At 45.0% G+C, this 18,184-nt stretch overlaps 1 protein-coding gene across 2 annotated transcripts in view; it reads left to right on the top strand.

Annotated features, from left to right (window-relative positions):
• Positions 1 to 18,184, top strand: part of ZNF536 (zinc finger protein 536) — a 111,718-nt gene that overhangs the window by 24,782 nt on the left and 68,752 nt on the right. For both annotated transcript variants that reach the window (XM_053448466.1, XM_053448467.1), the window contains exon 2: positions 1,294 to 3,456. In XM_053448466.1, coding sequence (XP_053304441.1) covers positions 1,296 to 3,456 — 2,161 coding nt within the window. In that variant the 5' untranslated portion in view covers positions 1,294 to 1,295. The remainder of the gene's footprint in view (positions 1 to 1,293; positions 3,457 to 18,184) is intronic.

Below are 18,184 nucleotides of genomic sequence, written 5' to 3'. Positions count from 1 at the left end.
TATATGTGTATATATATATATATATATATATATATATATATATATGTGTATATATATATATATGTGTATATATATATATATATATGTGTATATATATATATATATATATATGTGTATATATATATATATATATGTGTATATATATATATATATATATATATATATGTATGTATATATATATATATATATATGTTTGTGTATGTGTATATATATATATATATTAATACTTTGTGTGAATGGTGTATGATGTATATATAGGCTAGGGATAGAATGGATTCATAATCGCTTAAATAAGATAATGGAATCCCATCCTTTTCTAGATGGGCGCCATTTGTTGGCTTGGCTAATCTCTTTAAATGTTCTTCTCCTCTCTTCTTTATGCTAAGCACCTTCCTAAAAGTATCACTTAGCTAGGGGTTCCATCACTCAACGCCTTATTGTTAGTGGTAGCATGAATATACTTTTGGTCTTGACTCCCTCCGTTAGTTAAAAATCATCTTGAACTCCACCAGCTGTGGCGTGCCGTGAACGTGTCCGAGCAACATCATAAAAGAGGTTTGGAGGGAAGGATGAGGAGTTAAGAAATGAGTACTCATAATAGCAAAAAGTTATCTCAAGCAGGAGCACCACGATTATATGAAGTATATGAATCTAAATACCCAATATTGGATGGTTCTTCCATACGGTGGACATCTTCATAAATAATACTGAGGTTAGATGCAGCAGGTCATAAAGTCCTCATTTGTAGCAACATCTGTTTCTTTCCAGGAGGCAGAGTGGCTTCTGTTATTCCGTGTTCATATATTACAGAAGTTTTTCAAAAACAAACAAAAAACGTTCTTCTACCCCCAAAACAGCACGCAGTACAGCGGAGGCAGCTGCAGCTTCAGGGGCTTAACAGGGTGTCTGATATCTTGGTGAGACTAGGGAAGCCGGGGGCCCCCAGAATATTATACCTCCGACTGGGAAGGGGGAAAGACCCGGTATTATTCGGGAGATAATCCAAACACACGGTTCTCCTTAAATAACAAAAGAAAAAACCCACCCAAGCAAATATTTTAGAATGAGCAATTCTGCTGCTGATTACTCAGTCTTTGTCATAGATGTTTTTGATCCTGAAATGATTATTGAGCCATCTCAAGAGTAATATTTTCATCTGATTTTCAAGAATAGTTTCTGTGGTTTTTAAATAACTTTTTGGCATACATGTTTAATGTCATGTTTTTTTTTATTTATTTTTTTAAAGTTATATTTCTGGCACACAATGATTTGTTATGTGTTTTGTGATTTCAGGGATGGAGGAAGCTAGTTTGTGCCTTGGAGTTTCATCAGCCGTGCCTGAAGTTGACACCCATCTAAACAGCACCTTGTTAAATGGCCAGTATTCAATGAGTCAGAAGCTGCACCAGATCACTTCCCAGCTCAGCCACGCTTTCCCCGAGCTGCAGAACCGGCAGAAGAACGAAGACAAGACAGGGACGTCAATTGACGAGAAAAGCCATGTTTCAATGGCGAATCAACCAATCAGCAGCCAGATGGCCATGTTGGCCAGTCAGCTGAATCGAGATGTGGAAAGCAATCTCAACGGTAGAGTAGACCTGCAACAGTTTCTAAATGGACAGAACCTCGGGATAATGTCCCAGATGAGTGACATCGAGGACGATGCAAGGAAGAATAGAAAGTATCCATGCCCGCTGTGTGGGAAGCGTTTCCGTTTCAATAGCATCCTGTCTCTTCACATGCGCACGCACACCGGGGAGAAACCATTCAAATGTCCGTACTGTGATCACCGAGCTGCTCAGAAAGGTAACCTGAAGATTCACCTCCGTACCCACAAACTGGGAAACCTGGGCAAAGGTCGAGGTCGAGTCCGAGAAGAAAACCGGCTCCTCCACGAACTGGAGGAAAGAGCCATTTTAAGAGACAAGCAGATGAAAAGCAGCCTTCTGCAGCCTAGAGTGGATGTGAAACCACAGCAGCACTTACAGCAACCCCCCTTGTCTAACTCTCACATATCTGTCCCAGCAAACCACAGCACATCCGATCTGTCTAACAAAGCCCCCTCTCCGAAGCCGGCAGCGGTCCAGGAGGAAGCAGCCACCCCAGCAACTGGGTTCAGATGCACGTTTTGCAAAGGAAAGTTCAAGAAACGAGAGGAATTGGATAGGCATATACGGATTTTGCACAAGCCTTACAAGTGTACTCTGTGTGACTTTGCTGCCTCCCAAGAAGAAGAGTTGATTAGCCATGTTGAAAAAGCGCACATCACGGCCGAGTCTGTTCAAGGCCAAGGATCTAGCGGAAACGGGGAGCAGTCCACCAGCGAGTTCCGCTGCGAGGTATGCGGGCAGGTTTTCAGTCAAGCCTGGTTCCTGAAAGGCCACATGAGAAAGCACAAGGATTCCTTTGAACACTGCTGTCAGATCTGCGGGCGACGATTCAAAGAGCCCTGGTTCTTAAAAAACCACATGAAGGTCCATCTGAACAAACTGTCTGTAAAGAACAAATCTCCGAGCGAAGCAGAGGTCCCGGTGTCCAGCGTAACTCAAGAGCACGCAAATCTCTACTCCAGATACATATCCTGCTTGCAAAGTGGTTTCATGCCTTCAGACAAGGCGAGTTTAGGCGAGCACAGTCACATGTACAACAAGGGAGAACTTCCACTGAAAGAAAAGGAAGTTCTGGGGAAGCTGCTGTCGCCCATAGCTGCCCTGGGACATGGCATGACAGAAGGGGAGAAGCATTCCTTACTCGGCTCCCTCAATTTGGTGCCTCCTCTGAAGTCTAGCTGCATAGAGCGGTTGCAAGCTGCGGCCAAAGCCGCGGAGATGGATCCAGTCAACAGCTATCAGGCCTGGCAGCTAATGGCGAGAGGAATGGCAATGGAACACGGCTTCTTGTCTAAAGAGCAGCAGATACAGCGCAACCACGAAGATAGTTTAGCAAATGCCGGAGTCCTGTTTGATAAGGAGAAGCGAGAGTATGTAATTATAGGAGCAGATGGCTCTAAACAAAAAATGCAAGCTGACATGATTCACAGCTCTAAAATGTGCAATCAGAGAGACTTGCCGTCCAAACTGGAACTCTTAGAAAGTACCAGAGATTTTCTGTCACATGGCATGAGCCAGGGGCTCGACTACAACATGCAGAGCCACGGAAACCTGAAAGACAAGCCAACTGAGTGCCCCGACTGTGGCCGGGTCTTCAGGACCTACCACCAAGTGGTGGTTCACTCGCGAGTCCACAGAAGAGATAGGAAAGCGGAGGAAGAGGCGATTCAGATGAGTCTGGAGGAGCGACGGGGATCAGGAAGCGATCAAGAGTCCCAGTCCGTAAGCCGATCCACCACCCCGGGTTCGTCAAATATCACTGAAGAGAGTGGGACAGGTGGAGCGCTCTCACAGACAGGGAGTGCACAGGAGGACAGCCCGCATCCTTCGTCTCCTTCCTCTTCAGGTACCAAACAATTCATCTGTTATTATTATTATTAGTATTATTATTGTTATTAGTATTATAGTTTTTATTATTGTTATTATTATTATTTCTGCTGCCACAAACAGGACAGTGTAGTGAAATCCCGATTGTCAGGCTCGAGCTGTTAGTACTGTTTATTGTGAAGACATGATAGGGGAATAACTTAGAATGCTTACAACTGTATTCAAGATCATTCTATGCCGAAAGAAAACACAAGGCTTGAAATGCGTCATTAGAGTGCGCGCTGTTTCCACGGACATCTCTTTGATTTTCTCCGTGGCGTGGTAGATGTCTGTTTCTGCGGACTGCCATTAAGTGGGATATTAAGAGAAATATAAGGATGCGGCCTTATTTATAAAAATGTGTTTTAAAGATGATTTTGTTAACTATTGGGCCATGATTGCCGTTCCGAACACATAACCCCCTACAAACAAGCTGAAAAGTGTGCTTTTTACGGTGCATTCCATCTGTAATTTTATTTTTGTGGAGGAAAGAAGTCCTTTATGTTTCCTACGCATTGAAAAGGCATTACATACACTTCCAAAACAAATCTACTAAATGCTACCATCTCATAAGTTTATTATATTTTAGCCTTTTTTTACACTCATCTCTGTGCTGTTGCTCGGCAACCAGTTAATGCTCAGGATCCAAAATCTGATGGGGGACATTTGCGGTTATCCCGATTATTTGCCCCTCGCAGCTGATAATGTTTCAAACTCATATACATGAATATTCATCCAGGCCAGTGACACCTTCTACCGATCGCGAGGATTAAAGAGAACCAATATCTTGTATTGTGATTGGCTGCGATAAATAGTCATTATTTCCAAATACCAGGACTGGATGTAAAACATAGGAACCAGTCCACAGTAACTGCGCCCGGCGAACACTGACCTCCTCTGATACAATCTTTCAATATTTAACAAAACACCCAAACGTTCCACAATCTTCAGAATGATGCGCACGGCCCTCGCAAGCAGATGGCTGCTAATTTACTAACACGATACACAATCCGGACCCCAACACAACAGGTCCCGCGGTTACAGTCTATAAGGGGCTTATATAAGGGGCGTATATCCAAGAATAATACGTTTCATCCAATACTGTAATCATTCTGTCGCCCTAACAAAAGAGGGAATCGTGTGATAACAAATATTCTGTTACTAACGGCAACATTGATTTTTGCAATCAACCATTAAGTCTGGAGAATAAGAGACAGTCGAGGAGCTCCAGGCACTCAGCGGCCGCGGTAAAGGTCTGCTGAAGGCCGCCTGCGGTAATCTCATCACTTTCCATTCAATTCAGATTTCAATATGGGGAGTAACTCGTCGTCACCGAGTATCAGGCGGACGCCACGTCCCTCTTCACATGTCTCCTACTGCGGTCTCAGAGAACGGGATGTCTCTTGTGTTTGAGATGTTTGTTACTGCGGTCTGAGAGAACGGGATGTCTCTTGCGTTTGAGATGTTTGTTACTGCGGTCTGAGAGAACGGGATGTCTCTTGTGTTTGATGCATTTGTTACTGCGGTCTGAGAGAACGGGATGTCTCTTGTGTTTGAGATGTTTCTTACTGTGGTCTGAGAGAACGGGATGTCTCTTGTGTTTGAGATGTTTCTTACTGCGGTCTCAGAGAACGGGATGTCTCTTGTGTTTGATGCATTTGTTACTGCGGTCTGAGAGAACGGGATGTCTCTTGTGTTTGAGATGTTTGTTCCTGCGGTCTGAGAGAACGGGATGTCTCTTGTGTTTGAGATGTTTCTTACTGCGGTCTCAGAGAATGGGATGTCTCTTGTGTTTGAGATGTTTGTTACTGCGGTCTGAGAGAACGGGATGTCTCTTGTGTTTGAGATGTTTGTTACTGCGGTCTGAGAGAATGGGATGTCTCTTGTGTTTGAGATGTTTGTTACTGCGGTCTCAGAGAATGGGATGTCTCTTGTGTTTGAGATGTTTGTTACTGCGGTCTCAGAGAATGGGATGTCTCTTGTGTTTGAGATGTTTGTTCCTGCGGTCTGAGAGAACGGGATGTCTCTTGCGTTTGAGATGTTTGTTACTGCGGTCTGAGAGAACGGGATGTCTCTTGCGTTTGAGATGTTTGTTACTGCGGTCTCAGAGAACGGGATGTCTCTTGCGTTTGAGATGTTTGTTACTGTAGTCTGAGAGAACGGGATGTCTCTTGTGTTTGAGATGTTTGTTACTGCGGTCTGAGAGAACGGGATGTCTCTTGTGTTTGAGATGTTTGTTACTGCGGTCTCAGAGAATGGGATGTCTCTTGTGTTTGAGATGTTTGTTACTGCGGTCTGAGAGAACGGGATGTCTCTTGTGTTTGAGATGTTTGTTACTGCGGTCTGAGAGAACGGGATGTCTCTTGCGTTTGAGATGTTTGTTACTGCGGTCTGAGAGAACGGGATGTCTCTTGCGTTTGAGATGTTTCTTACTGCGGTCTCAGAGAATGGGATGTCTCTTGTGTTTGATGCATTTGTTACTGCGGTCTGAGAGAACGGGATGTCTCTTGTGTTTGAGATGTTTGTTACTGTAGTCTGAGAGAACGGGATGTCTCTTGTGTTTGAGATGTTTGTTACTGTAGTCTGAGAGAACGGGATGTCTCTTGTGTTTGAGATGTTTGTTACTGCGGTCTGAGAGAACGGGATGTCTCTTGCGTTTGAGATGTTTGTTACTGCGGTCTGAGAGAACGGGATGTCTCTTGCGTTTGAGATGTTTCTTACTGCGGTCTCAGAGAATGGGATGTCTCTTGTGTTTGATGCATTTGTTACTGCGGTCTGAGAGAACGGGATGTCTCTTGTGTTTGAGATGTTTGTTACTGTAGTCTGAGAGAACGGGATGTCTCTTGTGTTTGAGATGTTTGTTACTGCGGTCTGAGAGAACGGGATGTCTCTTGTGTTTGAGATGTTTGTTACTGTAGTCTGAGAGAACGGGATGTCTCTTGTGTTTGAGATGTTTGTTACTGCGGTCTGAGAGAACGGGATGTCTCTTGCGTCTGATATGTTTGTTCCTGCAGTCTGAGAGAACGGGATGTCTCTTGTGTTTGAGATGTTTGTTCCTGCGGTCTGAGAGAACGGGATGTCTCTTGTGTTTGAGATGTTTGTTCCTGCGGTCTGAGAGAACGGGATGTCTCTTGTGTTTGAGATGTTTGTTACTGCGGTCTCAGAGAACGGGATGTCTCTTGTGTTTGAGATGTTTGTTCCTGCGGTCTGAGAGAACGGGATGTCTCTTGTGTTTGAGATGTTTGTTACTGCGGTCTGAGAGAACGGGATGTCTCTTGCGTCTGATATGTTTGTTCCTGCAGTCTGAGAGAACGGGATGTCTCTTGTGTTTGATGCATTTGTGACTGCGGTCTGAGAGAACGGGATGTCTCTTGTGTTTGATGGAGGGTCTCGTGGAGCTGGGGGGGGTTAGAGAGATGCTGTTTCTGTGTGTCTGCCATATGCATTGTCTGGGGAACTGAACCGCAGACATCTCCAGCTCCCAAGTGACATATCGTGAAAAAAGACAGCTGAATCCAGCACATATCAATAAAGGTCAATGAAATGGTTCCATGCCAGGCCGCCGACACCAGCTGCAGCCCTGAACTTCCGCATACAGAGGAACGCGGGCCAAGAATGCCGCGTAAGAAATCCATCTTTGGGTTAAATTGACTGATGATCACAAGATAAACCGGGTGAGATTTACGCTGCATTTAGACTGCATCCCGTTTAAATTTCTAACCGGCCCGATCCATCCTCACAGCACCCGCAATCATTATTAGGATTTTTTCTTTCTTCAAGCAACTTTTGATCAGGTAGTAGAGACTGGTCTGAGATCCCAGAGTGAAGAGATTACACGGATCGTAGGAATTACTGTCTAGAAGCAGTCTGCGGATCTTTCACAATAGCTTGATGGAGGCATACCTGTAAGAGCAGCCAACTCCCATCAATCAGAGCTTGTTGGCGACCCCCTGTCTCATTCCAGACATGAATATCTATCTTAACATTATTAGAAAGAAGACGTGAGGTGTAATGAGCATCGTTTATCTGAGAATCCTTCATGTCGGGTTCCCCAAACACTTTTATGGGGTCCTGCGTTCCGGTATGAAAGTCCGGCACTCGTTATATCCGCCGATAGCGTCATTGCCACGGTTACTGCCGCGCCGGGACCACCTTCCCTTGGTCCTGTTGCTTTCCTTTCTGAGTATACAGTATTGATGATTCTCGGTTTATTCTCTTTGGATATAAATTTTTCGTTAATGACTCGTTTTGTGAATTGTGCCTTTTTTTTGTTTTTGCTTGGAGCGCACCTTTTTAAGTGTGCAATATACAAGACTAATTAATTACCCAAATAAAACAGACCTATAACTTTGGGATGAGTAAAGCAGGCGGAAGGCTCAGCCGCTCTCGTTCACATCTTAAAGCTTCATTTGTATCACTTCTCATTCATTTTTTCCCTTTTGAAGTCCGGGTCAGGAGGGCCTGAGAAACTATTTTTCCTTAAATGTAAGTAATGAATTCCTGCCTCTGACTAGTGCTCTTAACATGATAGCGATGAATACATCATAACCCATCGCCTTTCACGGCCGCTCTCAGTGTGATCTCCGGGAGAATCATCACAATGAGCGGCAGGCAAGCCTTTGTTACCTGAAGAGATTCCGGGGAGAGAGGGATTGGGGGCCGAGGGCTGATTAAAAACCACTAGCCGGGTATGGGAAGGGTCAGGTCTATAGGCAGTAACTGGCAAGAAGGGCATGCATCTAATGCGCCAGGCATCTAATGCACTATGCATCTAATGTGTCAGGCATCTAATGTACCAAGCATCTAATGCCCCAGGCATCTAATGCGATATGCATCTAATGTGCCATGCATCTAAAGTGCCATGCATCTAATGCGCTATGCATCTAATGCGCCAGGCATCTAATGCACCAGGCATCTAATGTGCCATACATCTAATGCGCTATGCATCTAATGCGCCAGGGATCTAATGCACCAGGCATCTAATGTGCCATACATCTAATGCGCTATGCATCTAATGCGCCAGGGATCTAATGCGCCATGCATCTAATGCGCCAGGCATCTAATGCGCTAGGCATCTAATGCGCCAGGGATCTAATGCACCAGGCATCTAATGTGCCATACATCTAATGTGCCATGCATCTAATGTGCCATGCATCTAATGCCCCAGGCATCTAACGCGCTATGCATCTAATGCACCAGACATCTAATGTGCCAGGCATCTAATACGCTATGCATCTATTGCGCCAGGCATCGGTTTGTTCTGAAAGTATATACAAAGACGCGTGCGACGATGAACACATGAACCTGGAAGTATGCTGTGCGTCACGGAGACTTACAGACCTATTCTATGACATAAGGGTAGAAACAAGGTGCACCTTAACCCACGCTGTGCCGTAAAACACAGTGGGGTAGATCTGCTATGCCCCGATCATGCAGGGTTTCTGCCATCTCCCCTACAAAGTCAGTTTGTGTTTGTATTGTAATATTGCAGACCCTGTGATGTCAGACCCTGTGATGTCAGACCACGTGTTTTCTCTGCATCCGCGGAATGTAAATTAGTGTCTAATAATGTTTGAGGGACTGTTTCTCCACTTGTAGATATATATGTAGCATTAACCTGTGTTGAGCACCAGTCCCATCCCAGCCCGAACACACAACGAAGTGGCACCCATCAGCTTATTAGTAATTCCCGGAGGCTGCTGCGTGTAAATAATATCAAGTGTCGGCCAGTATTATCGTATATGTGATACACGCGATAAAGAGGGGACGGAATTACCAAACTCCTTTAACGTCCTTTAACGAGGCTCTCTGTGCTGATACTTCGCAGTCGTTTATCTGAAGGCATCTCTTGAACGTTCTCCATATTCCGGGCAACAAAAAAATAAAGAAACCAAAGGATTAAGATCTTCTTTTTTTTTTTCTTGTGCATTCCAATTGTTCTTAAAATATTTGGCAATGTCAATTAGTAACTGAGCAGAGTTAGCTGATGAACACAATTTTCCAGAAGACTGAGCACCCTATTGTTGTGAAGCTAACAGCAGATTTCTAAGGTCATTATCATTCTCTGGTAGCTTGGCCCAGCTGCCGCGCATTGCTAAAGCCAAACTTTGTGCAGGGGCTTTGAGATGGTATGCAGCAACAGGGGTCTGGGGGCCGAGGAGTGGGTGAGCGAGAGACCCACGTGACCCCCGTACAGAAGGGTACGTTAACTCATTGCGACACGAACGCATGTAAAGCCCCCTTTATATTGCTTTTCCTCCCTTCGTATTTTTTCGGTATATGTTTTAATTGCCATTTTTTCCTCCCCGGTGTGTGTTTTCCTAGTCCGCAGGTATTGTTTTAAGGAATATTAACACAGCGATTTTTGCATGGAGTACTGATCTCTTAAAAAGTGCTTGGCGCTTCTTTGATCCCTGTAACTTTTCATCTGTGAAATATGACTAATTACCCCCTGCTGGCAAAAACATGGCTCGTTCATTCTGTGCGCCGCGACATGTTTGAAGTTTTTTCACATGAAGGCAGCTCGGGCTCGACGTATAAAAGCTCCGCGATCCATGTTCCTTTCTGAAACAACTGCAGGCAGCGCGGGTACAAAGTGAAAGTGGCTGATGTCGCCGTTTGAAGCCGCTGTACAAATAATTTTGCGTGTAATTGCGTTGGTCCCAACCGCCGAGATGTTAGAGGGACTGGCGGGATGGAGATGGGAAGGAGAGTGAATGTTGGCTCAACGGCTCGTTTTGGTTGAGAGGCTCGTAAAGTATGAATGGGTCTGAAAGGGTAGTGCGTACAAGGAATGGTTCCCCATCGTACTTAAGGTTATGATTAAGTTGAGAATGATGTTAATAATGGGCAGGTGAGTCTTTCCCCCACATAGTAAAAATACAGAATTTGGGGTCTACGAAGCACCAAGAGTGGGCTCCTCGTTTCTCTGTTCTTATTGGAGGCTCCTTGGGTTATACCGGCGACATACAGGACCCCAGGTTGTTACAGACGGCTTAGAGCCCATTAATAATTCACTTGTCTGATTTGTAAAAGTAAACGTATCCCCGCGCCGGTAACATCACCCGGAAAACTGTCCAGAACACGCGAGCCGCGGCGTACGGCTTTATACACCGCTGTAATCTCACTTTAAATGCATGGAATATATTACTCCATAGATGTCGTTTTACTCCGCACTCACCGGTGTTTTGTTTTTTAAAAAAAATAGGATTTAAGGAAAAAAAACACAAGGAAGCGTAGTTAAGTTTTTGTTGACTGCTGCGTTATCACGCTGGGGAGTGTTTGAATTGGCAGACTGTGATTTTTGGTGGATAATAAGCAGAATTTCACATAAAAACAATATTTAACATGGCTGCTGTCCTCTCGGCGTTGTGTGCTATCGGGTTCGGTGAAATGCGGAGCAGCGGGGAATGTTTAAGCTCAGCTGTTAAGCCCGAGCACCATATGCAGCCTTTCATCGTGTGATACGGAATATCGTCCGCGCCGCTTCCCGCGCGCACAGACCCCCGGACGGGAGAGGACTCTGCCGCAGAGCGGGCCTGGGTGCCGGGGTTCATGAATACACCGGCACGCGCTCACATTTCATTTCTACATAAATCACGCTGCCGCCAGAAAAGAGCAAAGGTCGCATGTCGGGGGCGCCACGTTTTCTCTTAAATTGCCACTTCCTGCCCCAGAATCTGGGATTTTCTCGAGCCAGACTTTAGCTGTACTGCCTGAGACTGACTCGCAAAATCACATCGCGGTAAAACCCGTTCAATTATTCAGCCGACGGCCCCATCGTTATTTGGCTCTCATGGTCACTGGTATCATCACCCATTCATTGAGTCGGGGGAAGCCTGTAGTTTAGGGTGTGATTAGAGGAAATACAGGGGGATTCTGGGGCAGGAAAGACATGTGAGCTTGTCCGTGACCCGCTCTCATTTTGCTTATACTTGTAGCAGAGTAATGTAGTTGGACCCCAGCACCATTAAGGAGGTAGGCTGGGGACAGGAGTCACTTGTAGGATCTTGTAAGATCTCCGGCAGTCTCTCCGGCAAATTGCTCTTCATCCAGTTCAGTTGTAGCTTTGTATTAAGCTTCTGTGTCTAGTTCGTTTTCTTCTGAGCTCGGTGGACATCGTGCTATATTTATGCCATCTTATTACAAAGTAACAATGTCAGCCCCGGCATTGCCGCCCTGCTCCACGCGGTCCTACGGCTGGCTTTTCCTGAATCCGTAGAACGTTGCGTTTGGTGTCTGCTGCCGCCGGTACATCTGGGGATCTGTGCCGGATCTCCCCGCTCACGGATTCTGATCCAAAACATTTTATTTGCTTTAAACGAGGCGATTGCTCTAGAAGAAGGGTGTAAAAGACAGAAACGGTCTTCATCCAAGACGAATAGCAATGTGCTCAGCGCTGGATCAGTCCATCGATGATCCTCCCGCCAGTCAAAGGCTCTTCTTTGCTTAAAAAAAGGTTGGTTCTGGGGTGGGTAAAAGTTGCGGAAAACAAGAATTTGCATGTAAAACGGGTCTGCCTGGGAATCTCGCCTAACGATCCGTGGGCCAGTAACGGCCCTTTCAGTAGAAATACTTTAGCAGCCCACTTTTTAACGCATACACCCCACCTGCCTCCCCGTACCTGGTTATTTCTAACCACTTTACCGCTTATTACACGTTACCGTTTAGCAATTTCTGCTCGCTTTCTACCAGCGTATTACACAGCGCTGGACTTAAAGCAATTACACGAGGAAAACAAGGTTTCATGGCTGAGAACGAGACAAACAATAATGCAGAAACATTTTAAGAATTTCTACAATAGGCTTACTTTGTCTTAAAATCAGCCTACACAACCTCTTTGTCTGCGTGTTCTGCGGCTACGTGTGTTTTCGTGTAAGTCGATTGGCAAACGCACGCAGCGACTGAAATGGGTTTAAAAAGCACCAGCCGTACTCTCTGTCACCAAACCGTGGGCCGGAACGTGCCGGTAGGAAGTTAGGGCCACCAGGCTAAGGTCCCGGGTCTGGACATCGAGTCCCACCTGCCATGTGGCGAATGACGACCTGGAGACGAAGACCTTTATTGGGGCGCCAAGAGTTTGTTTATTTTGCATTTATTGCCAGTTTTAGGTTAGGGCCGCGTCAACAGGGAGAGGACGGCTGCTTTACCCAGTGCCCAAGTGGCACGTTGGCTTCCCGTAAGACCCAGTGGGCAGTTAAATGGAATCCATGACTGCCTCAATCTCCCACCCATGTCCCTGATCCATGACTGCCTCAATCTCCCACCCATGTCCCTGATCCATGACTGCCTCAATCTCCCACCCATGTCCCTGATCTATGACTGCCTCAATCTCCCACCCATGTCCTTGTCACTTTTACTCACGTAGATGGTAAGTGTAGACCAACAACAAGAAAAGAAGCCCCGCTCCAAGGTCTCTCACCAGTCTGTCGGTGATACATGCTTTCTATCACAGTGGGACTATGTCCTAGGTGATGATTTCTGGCCGATCTGGGTCAGGCTGTGCATGATCAAACAGCATGACGGGGAGGCACTAGCGTGCCGGCGGCCGCCACACCGACGTTAAAACCCAACAGGCTCCGGCGTAGCGGCCGTCATCCCCCCACTAACCAACGGCTTTTACCGGCGGCGTCACCTCAGTCACCAGATGATTTCCGATACATTTTCCTTTAAAGATGACTGCCGTGTAACACGTCTCACAATGGAGGCGTCCTGAACATGCATATACGTTTCCCTGTAGCATGTTTTAGACGTGTTATTATGCTGTGCCCGTATGTCTCTGTGTGGATTACGGGCACGCTGCGTCTAATTTAGGATTCATTTGTTTTGATCGGTATTTTCCATAACAATTACTCGCATCCAGCGGAGACCCGAGAAGGGTTTGGGGTCCAGCCATTTTAAAAGATATATTTTATATTTTTTAAATCAAAGATCATTTCCACTCTTTGGATCAATACTTTAAACTGCATTTCATGGCTGAAGATAAACAGATGAATACATAACCCCCCCTCCCCCCAAAAAAATCCCGAGGAGCGAGCAGTGGAGATCATGCAGATTCACTTCCGAAAGATAATTCCTCACGGTGACAAACAAGGAAATGATTTTTTATTAATAGTTTTTACCGCGGTTTGGCCGGCCAACTCATTCCCTGTAAGTCCGCAGCCAGAGAGAAATCCACAGGCGCTTATTCCTCAATAGGTCCTGACTGTGAGCGCTGAATTGACAAATCCGCGCATGCATCAAGAGAAAAGGTTTTGATTCACACACAAGAATACAAGGGTCTTTTCAATGCCGCCACCTTTTTTGGGTCAGCTAAGCCCTATTTAAAGAACGCCTAGTTAATGCTCATTATTTAGAACCCATAAATTTACATAAACGCATAATTTGTCCAGCTCCGTTTTTTTTATTATTGGAGACGATCCAACGATTTTTGAGAAGTTTTCTTCCGTTTTCCAGTTGCGGACCCGTCCGATAGCCGCGGCATCCTATGACGGTGCGCGTTTGGGGCCGGCATTTAGGATTTATTACCCCCTCCTGTCCCGGAGGCCTGATGTACGAATCGGAGATCTCCTGCACCCCCTTTGTAACAGAACGCAGTCATCGGCTTAACTCCATATTGTTTCTCTTTCACAACGTATCTGGAAAGCCACGGCAGCTGTGCTTTTACCCACAATAGCAGATTAATTAACACAATCACGTGCTCCTGGCTCCCACTCAATGAGTGGGTCTGCTGCCGGATAGATAGGTAAATCCTTTAAATGTCTTTCAGATAAAGGATACAGTAAGGTCCCGCGATGGACCAGTCAGCCGTTATATCTATATCTATCTATCTATATGTATTTATATCTGTATTTCATGATCCCAACACGCAGCTTTATATATATTTATAACATTCTAGAATAGTCATCAGAACGCTGCCGCCGGCTGCGGATATTGTAATATTGCTACTTTTTGTTGGGGCCGCTGTCGCCGCCATCCATTCACCTTCTGATCAATGCAATTTATAAATAGCCGGGGATTTAAAGCCCCTGATATTGGAATAGCTGACATGAATGGAAGGTCTTGGTGTTTTGTTACTTTTGTTTATGGGGCAAACATAATAGATTTCTGTCCTCGCTGTAACACGTCGCTTTGACACATGCTCTTACTTATAGACTGTTTGCGGATGTCGCTCTGGGGTTTGTCTGCTGATCACGCTTTCCCCTGGTTTCTTATTTTCACGTGTGTCAGATTTATGGTGGTCAGCCTTTTTATGCTCACTGATATCATGCATTTGCTCTCAGACACCTGTGGTCTATATATTCATTTTAAATGAAAGCTACTCAAGTTAGTGAGGATGAGACCCTCCAGAACCAGCGGGCTGCTGGGCGCTATTAAAGCTGATCGATCTAATTGCCGTCCTGCATTCACAGTCATGCCTGCCTATCACCGCGGCCTGAAATGCAAAATACCGCGCTCGATTGAGGCGACGTACTCCTCGGAATAGGGTGCGTTTTATTGCCTCATATCAAGCGTGCCGCCTGCCCTGATCTGCTAAGTATAGACAGGAACCACCGTAAGCCTGAAGTAGTATACATGGAGCAGGGCGCACGGGAGAGGGTATCCCTGTCTTACCCCATCAGGGATTGTAACTGGCTGGGATTGCCGGTATGGCGCGTAATAATCTCCGCTGGCTTTATTGATACCGCGCAGGAAAAACAAACAAGAATTGTAACTAAGCGTGTGGCGTCTAAATGGTGCGAACCCGGCCTGCCGTACGCTAAGCACAGGATAGAAAATCAATCTGTCGATATTCAGATGACCCGGAATCGCTGGAGAAGTGTTTGGAGGAAACCAGCCGTTTGTATTTGATAGGATTTGCATTCATTACGAGTTGTTATTTGTACGCGAAATGGATGCCAGTAGACGCCAAGAGCCGTCGCAAGCGCCTTGTATCAGTTCTGTTTATGAAAACGTCTAAGGAGGATCGTTTTATCGTACGCTGTCATTGTGTGACATTTAACGATAGGATATTCCAGTCTCTTATCTCTAAAGCTTCGCTGCTTATTCTCCGACAAGTCAGGACACAAACGCTACACTTACCCTTAAACCAGACGGCTGCCGTATAGAAACACGAAGCAGCACACAGCATGCGCGGTTATACCAAAGTGACGACAGTGTACCCCTGAGCAGAGCTTTATGGTCCCACCAGGTGGACATCCCGGCTAGGGTAGCATGTGAGGGACATCGGTGTCTTTCCCCAGATTCCAGCTAGATGGTCCAATGTGCTCAGCATCAGACCATTGTGCGCATGGGACATCAGTGAGCAGCAGGGGCATGAACCTGCGCAACACAGAGTGACGGGACATATTGAGGGGCCTGGAACCTTTGGCCGTTAGTCCTGGTTGTCCCAGGATCGTGAAGTCAGCTCGTCCCAGATCTGATCGGCTGCCATTTTTATTTGAAGACATGCACATGAGGCGCCCAACCTGATGTAGAAGCACCGTCTACGGACTCCTGGCGAATACAGAACAGAAATGAAACCGTGTGGGGCACAACGAGACACCCCGAGAAGGTCAGGACCGAGATGGGCCGTTAAAGGCCACACTACAAGTCATTATGCACTATCTTATTCCGCGTTTCTCTCTATGGGTAAATAGTCAAATTCTGATAATGTTCCCTTTTCTCCGTGAGATATGAATTTCTGATTTCTGCCTCTCCGCAGCATTAATTTAAGATGAATTCGAGATTGTGTCCGTACAACATTACTTCTGCCTGACTAAGGTAATCAACATGTTAAAAGGCCGCAAACTGACCCAAGAAACACATTATCTGACAGCCAATGAAAAATAAGAAATATAATTTGATCTAAATGATATTCAGCCCATTAGCGCAGACACTTATTATACGTGGAAACATATTTATTTCCATCTTAATGTTCTATTACATGAAAGAACCATCAGCCCCTGATGAAGGTCACGCAACTGTCCAGAACAATAAAAGAAATAAGGAGCTTTTTTTATAGTCTTAACATCCAGTAAATCAGTTCATCTTGGGATTTGTGCAAAGAACTTTAATCGTAAAAATAACATTAAGAGAAAATAATATTTATGCTTTCTTACCGTGTGTCACATACGGCGGATCGTCAGCCCCATGGACGTCTCCAGTAACGCTTTCTGGTATTTTCATGGATTTCTTCCCCCAAATCGTCAATCTTTAGGATAAAAAATAAATGCAGACGTTTTGTCGGTTTGACTGCTCACCATCTGCATTAGGAAAATCATCTTTTATCCATTTCCATGACGATGGCTTATAAAGCAAGAATAAACAACAAAAAAATACTCAATGAATGAGCAGCCAGGACGGGGGGGTCGGATGAACACCGGGTGATGCACTCACCCGTACCGGGAATGCCAACTTCTATATGTGTTACGTAGTGACCGATAAAGGACAGACCGGGAAAATCACAATTTATCCTTAAAGAAAATGGGCGTTATGTACGGTAATCACACCGGGAATCATTTCCGCGCACGATGTCGTCGGGGAGCCGGCAGATAACAACACTGATTATATTTTCTTTCTAAATGTGTTTTGTTCGTTTGATTGAAAAATATCTCCACTAAATCTAAAATTTAAATATTACAAGGGGAAGGAAAAAAAAACCCCATAAGCATAAATTAAAAAGAGAAGGTTTTCAGTGGAATATTATCCAATTTTAATCAATGTTTCAGGATAGGTTTGGAGAAACGCTCCCCACAAACGCACTAATAAAAATAAATCTGTTTCCGATTACTATCTATGCAGCACAGGTGCTTGTTTGTTATGAGAGAGGCATGTTCATTAATTTTCAGCTATGGAAAGTGCACAGTGCCATAAATACACAATTCAGAATGTACGGCTGATAAATGAATGCACAGATTGTTAATGTGCTGGAGTATGGGATCGAGCATAAACCACATGCCAAGCAGGAGAACGTCGCTGAGAAGCGAGCATTTCCAAGCCTGACTCTGATGTAAGCACAAAAGCACTTTTCCCTTTTTTATTGCAATAACTTTCGACGTGTATCGGCGCAATATCTACTTAAAATAAATCCTCGCTCTTGTCTTTCGAAACGCAACCTACTACTGAATCGGATTCCAAATTCCAGGACGGATCTGGAGCAGGCGACGTAAATGATTCTGTCCTTTTATTTATTTATTTATTCATTCCCCTGTCGGTATTTTATTGCCTGCAAAGCTTTTATTAAATAAGGAAAGAAATGAAACATTGTCCGGTGCTTTCTGTTCGGATTCAGACTCCATAAGTTTGGGCGGTGAGATGTAAAGCGGATTTCTGGGCTCCTGCGTAACTCGGGCGTTCATTATAATTCCGCGGCGTTTCCCTACCCTGATGATATTCAGATTGTGCTTGTCTTTAATCAGTGTTTTGCTTCTTAATTTTCAGATACATTTAAATTAATCAAGATCTTTAATAAATGCCATTAACCCAGTTGTTCAAATTGAAATGACTGAGATCCTGAAACACTTGGAAAATGTGAGATAGTCCTCCAAAAAACACGCAGGAGCTGATGGGAAGGGGCGGCGAGCGATAAGTACAAGGAATGATATAATAGAAATAAATTCATTTCATTTACGTTAACGTTAGCGGTATGAATATACTATTTTCTATGTCATAGTGTTTCCGAGGTTAAGGAACCCACAGCAGAACCAAAATATAATTAGGGTTTTATT

The sequence above is a fragment of the Spea bombifrons genome, chromosome 10 (genome assembly GCF_027358695.1).
Source record: "Spea bombifrons isolate aSpeBom1 chromosome 10, aSpeBom1.2.pri, whole genome shotgun sequence".
In the NCBI taxonomy this organism is placed as follows: Eukaryota; Metazoa; Chordata; class Amphibia; order Anura; family Pelobatidae; genus Spea; species Spea bombifrons.
This window is presented reverse-complemented; position numbering and strand designations above follow the sequence as displayed.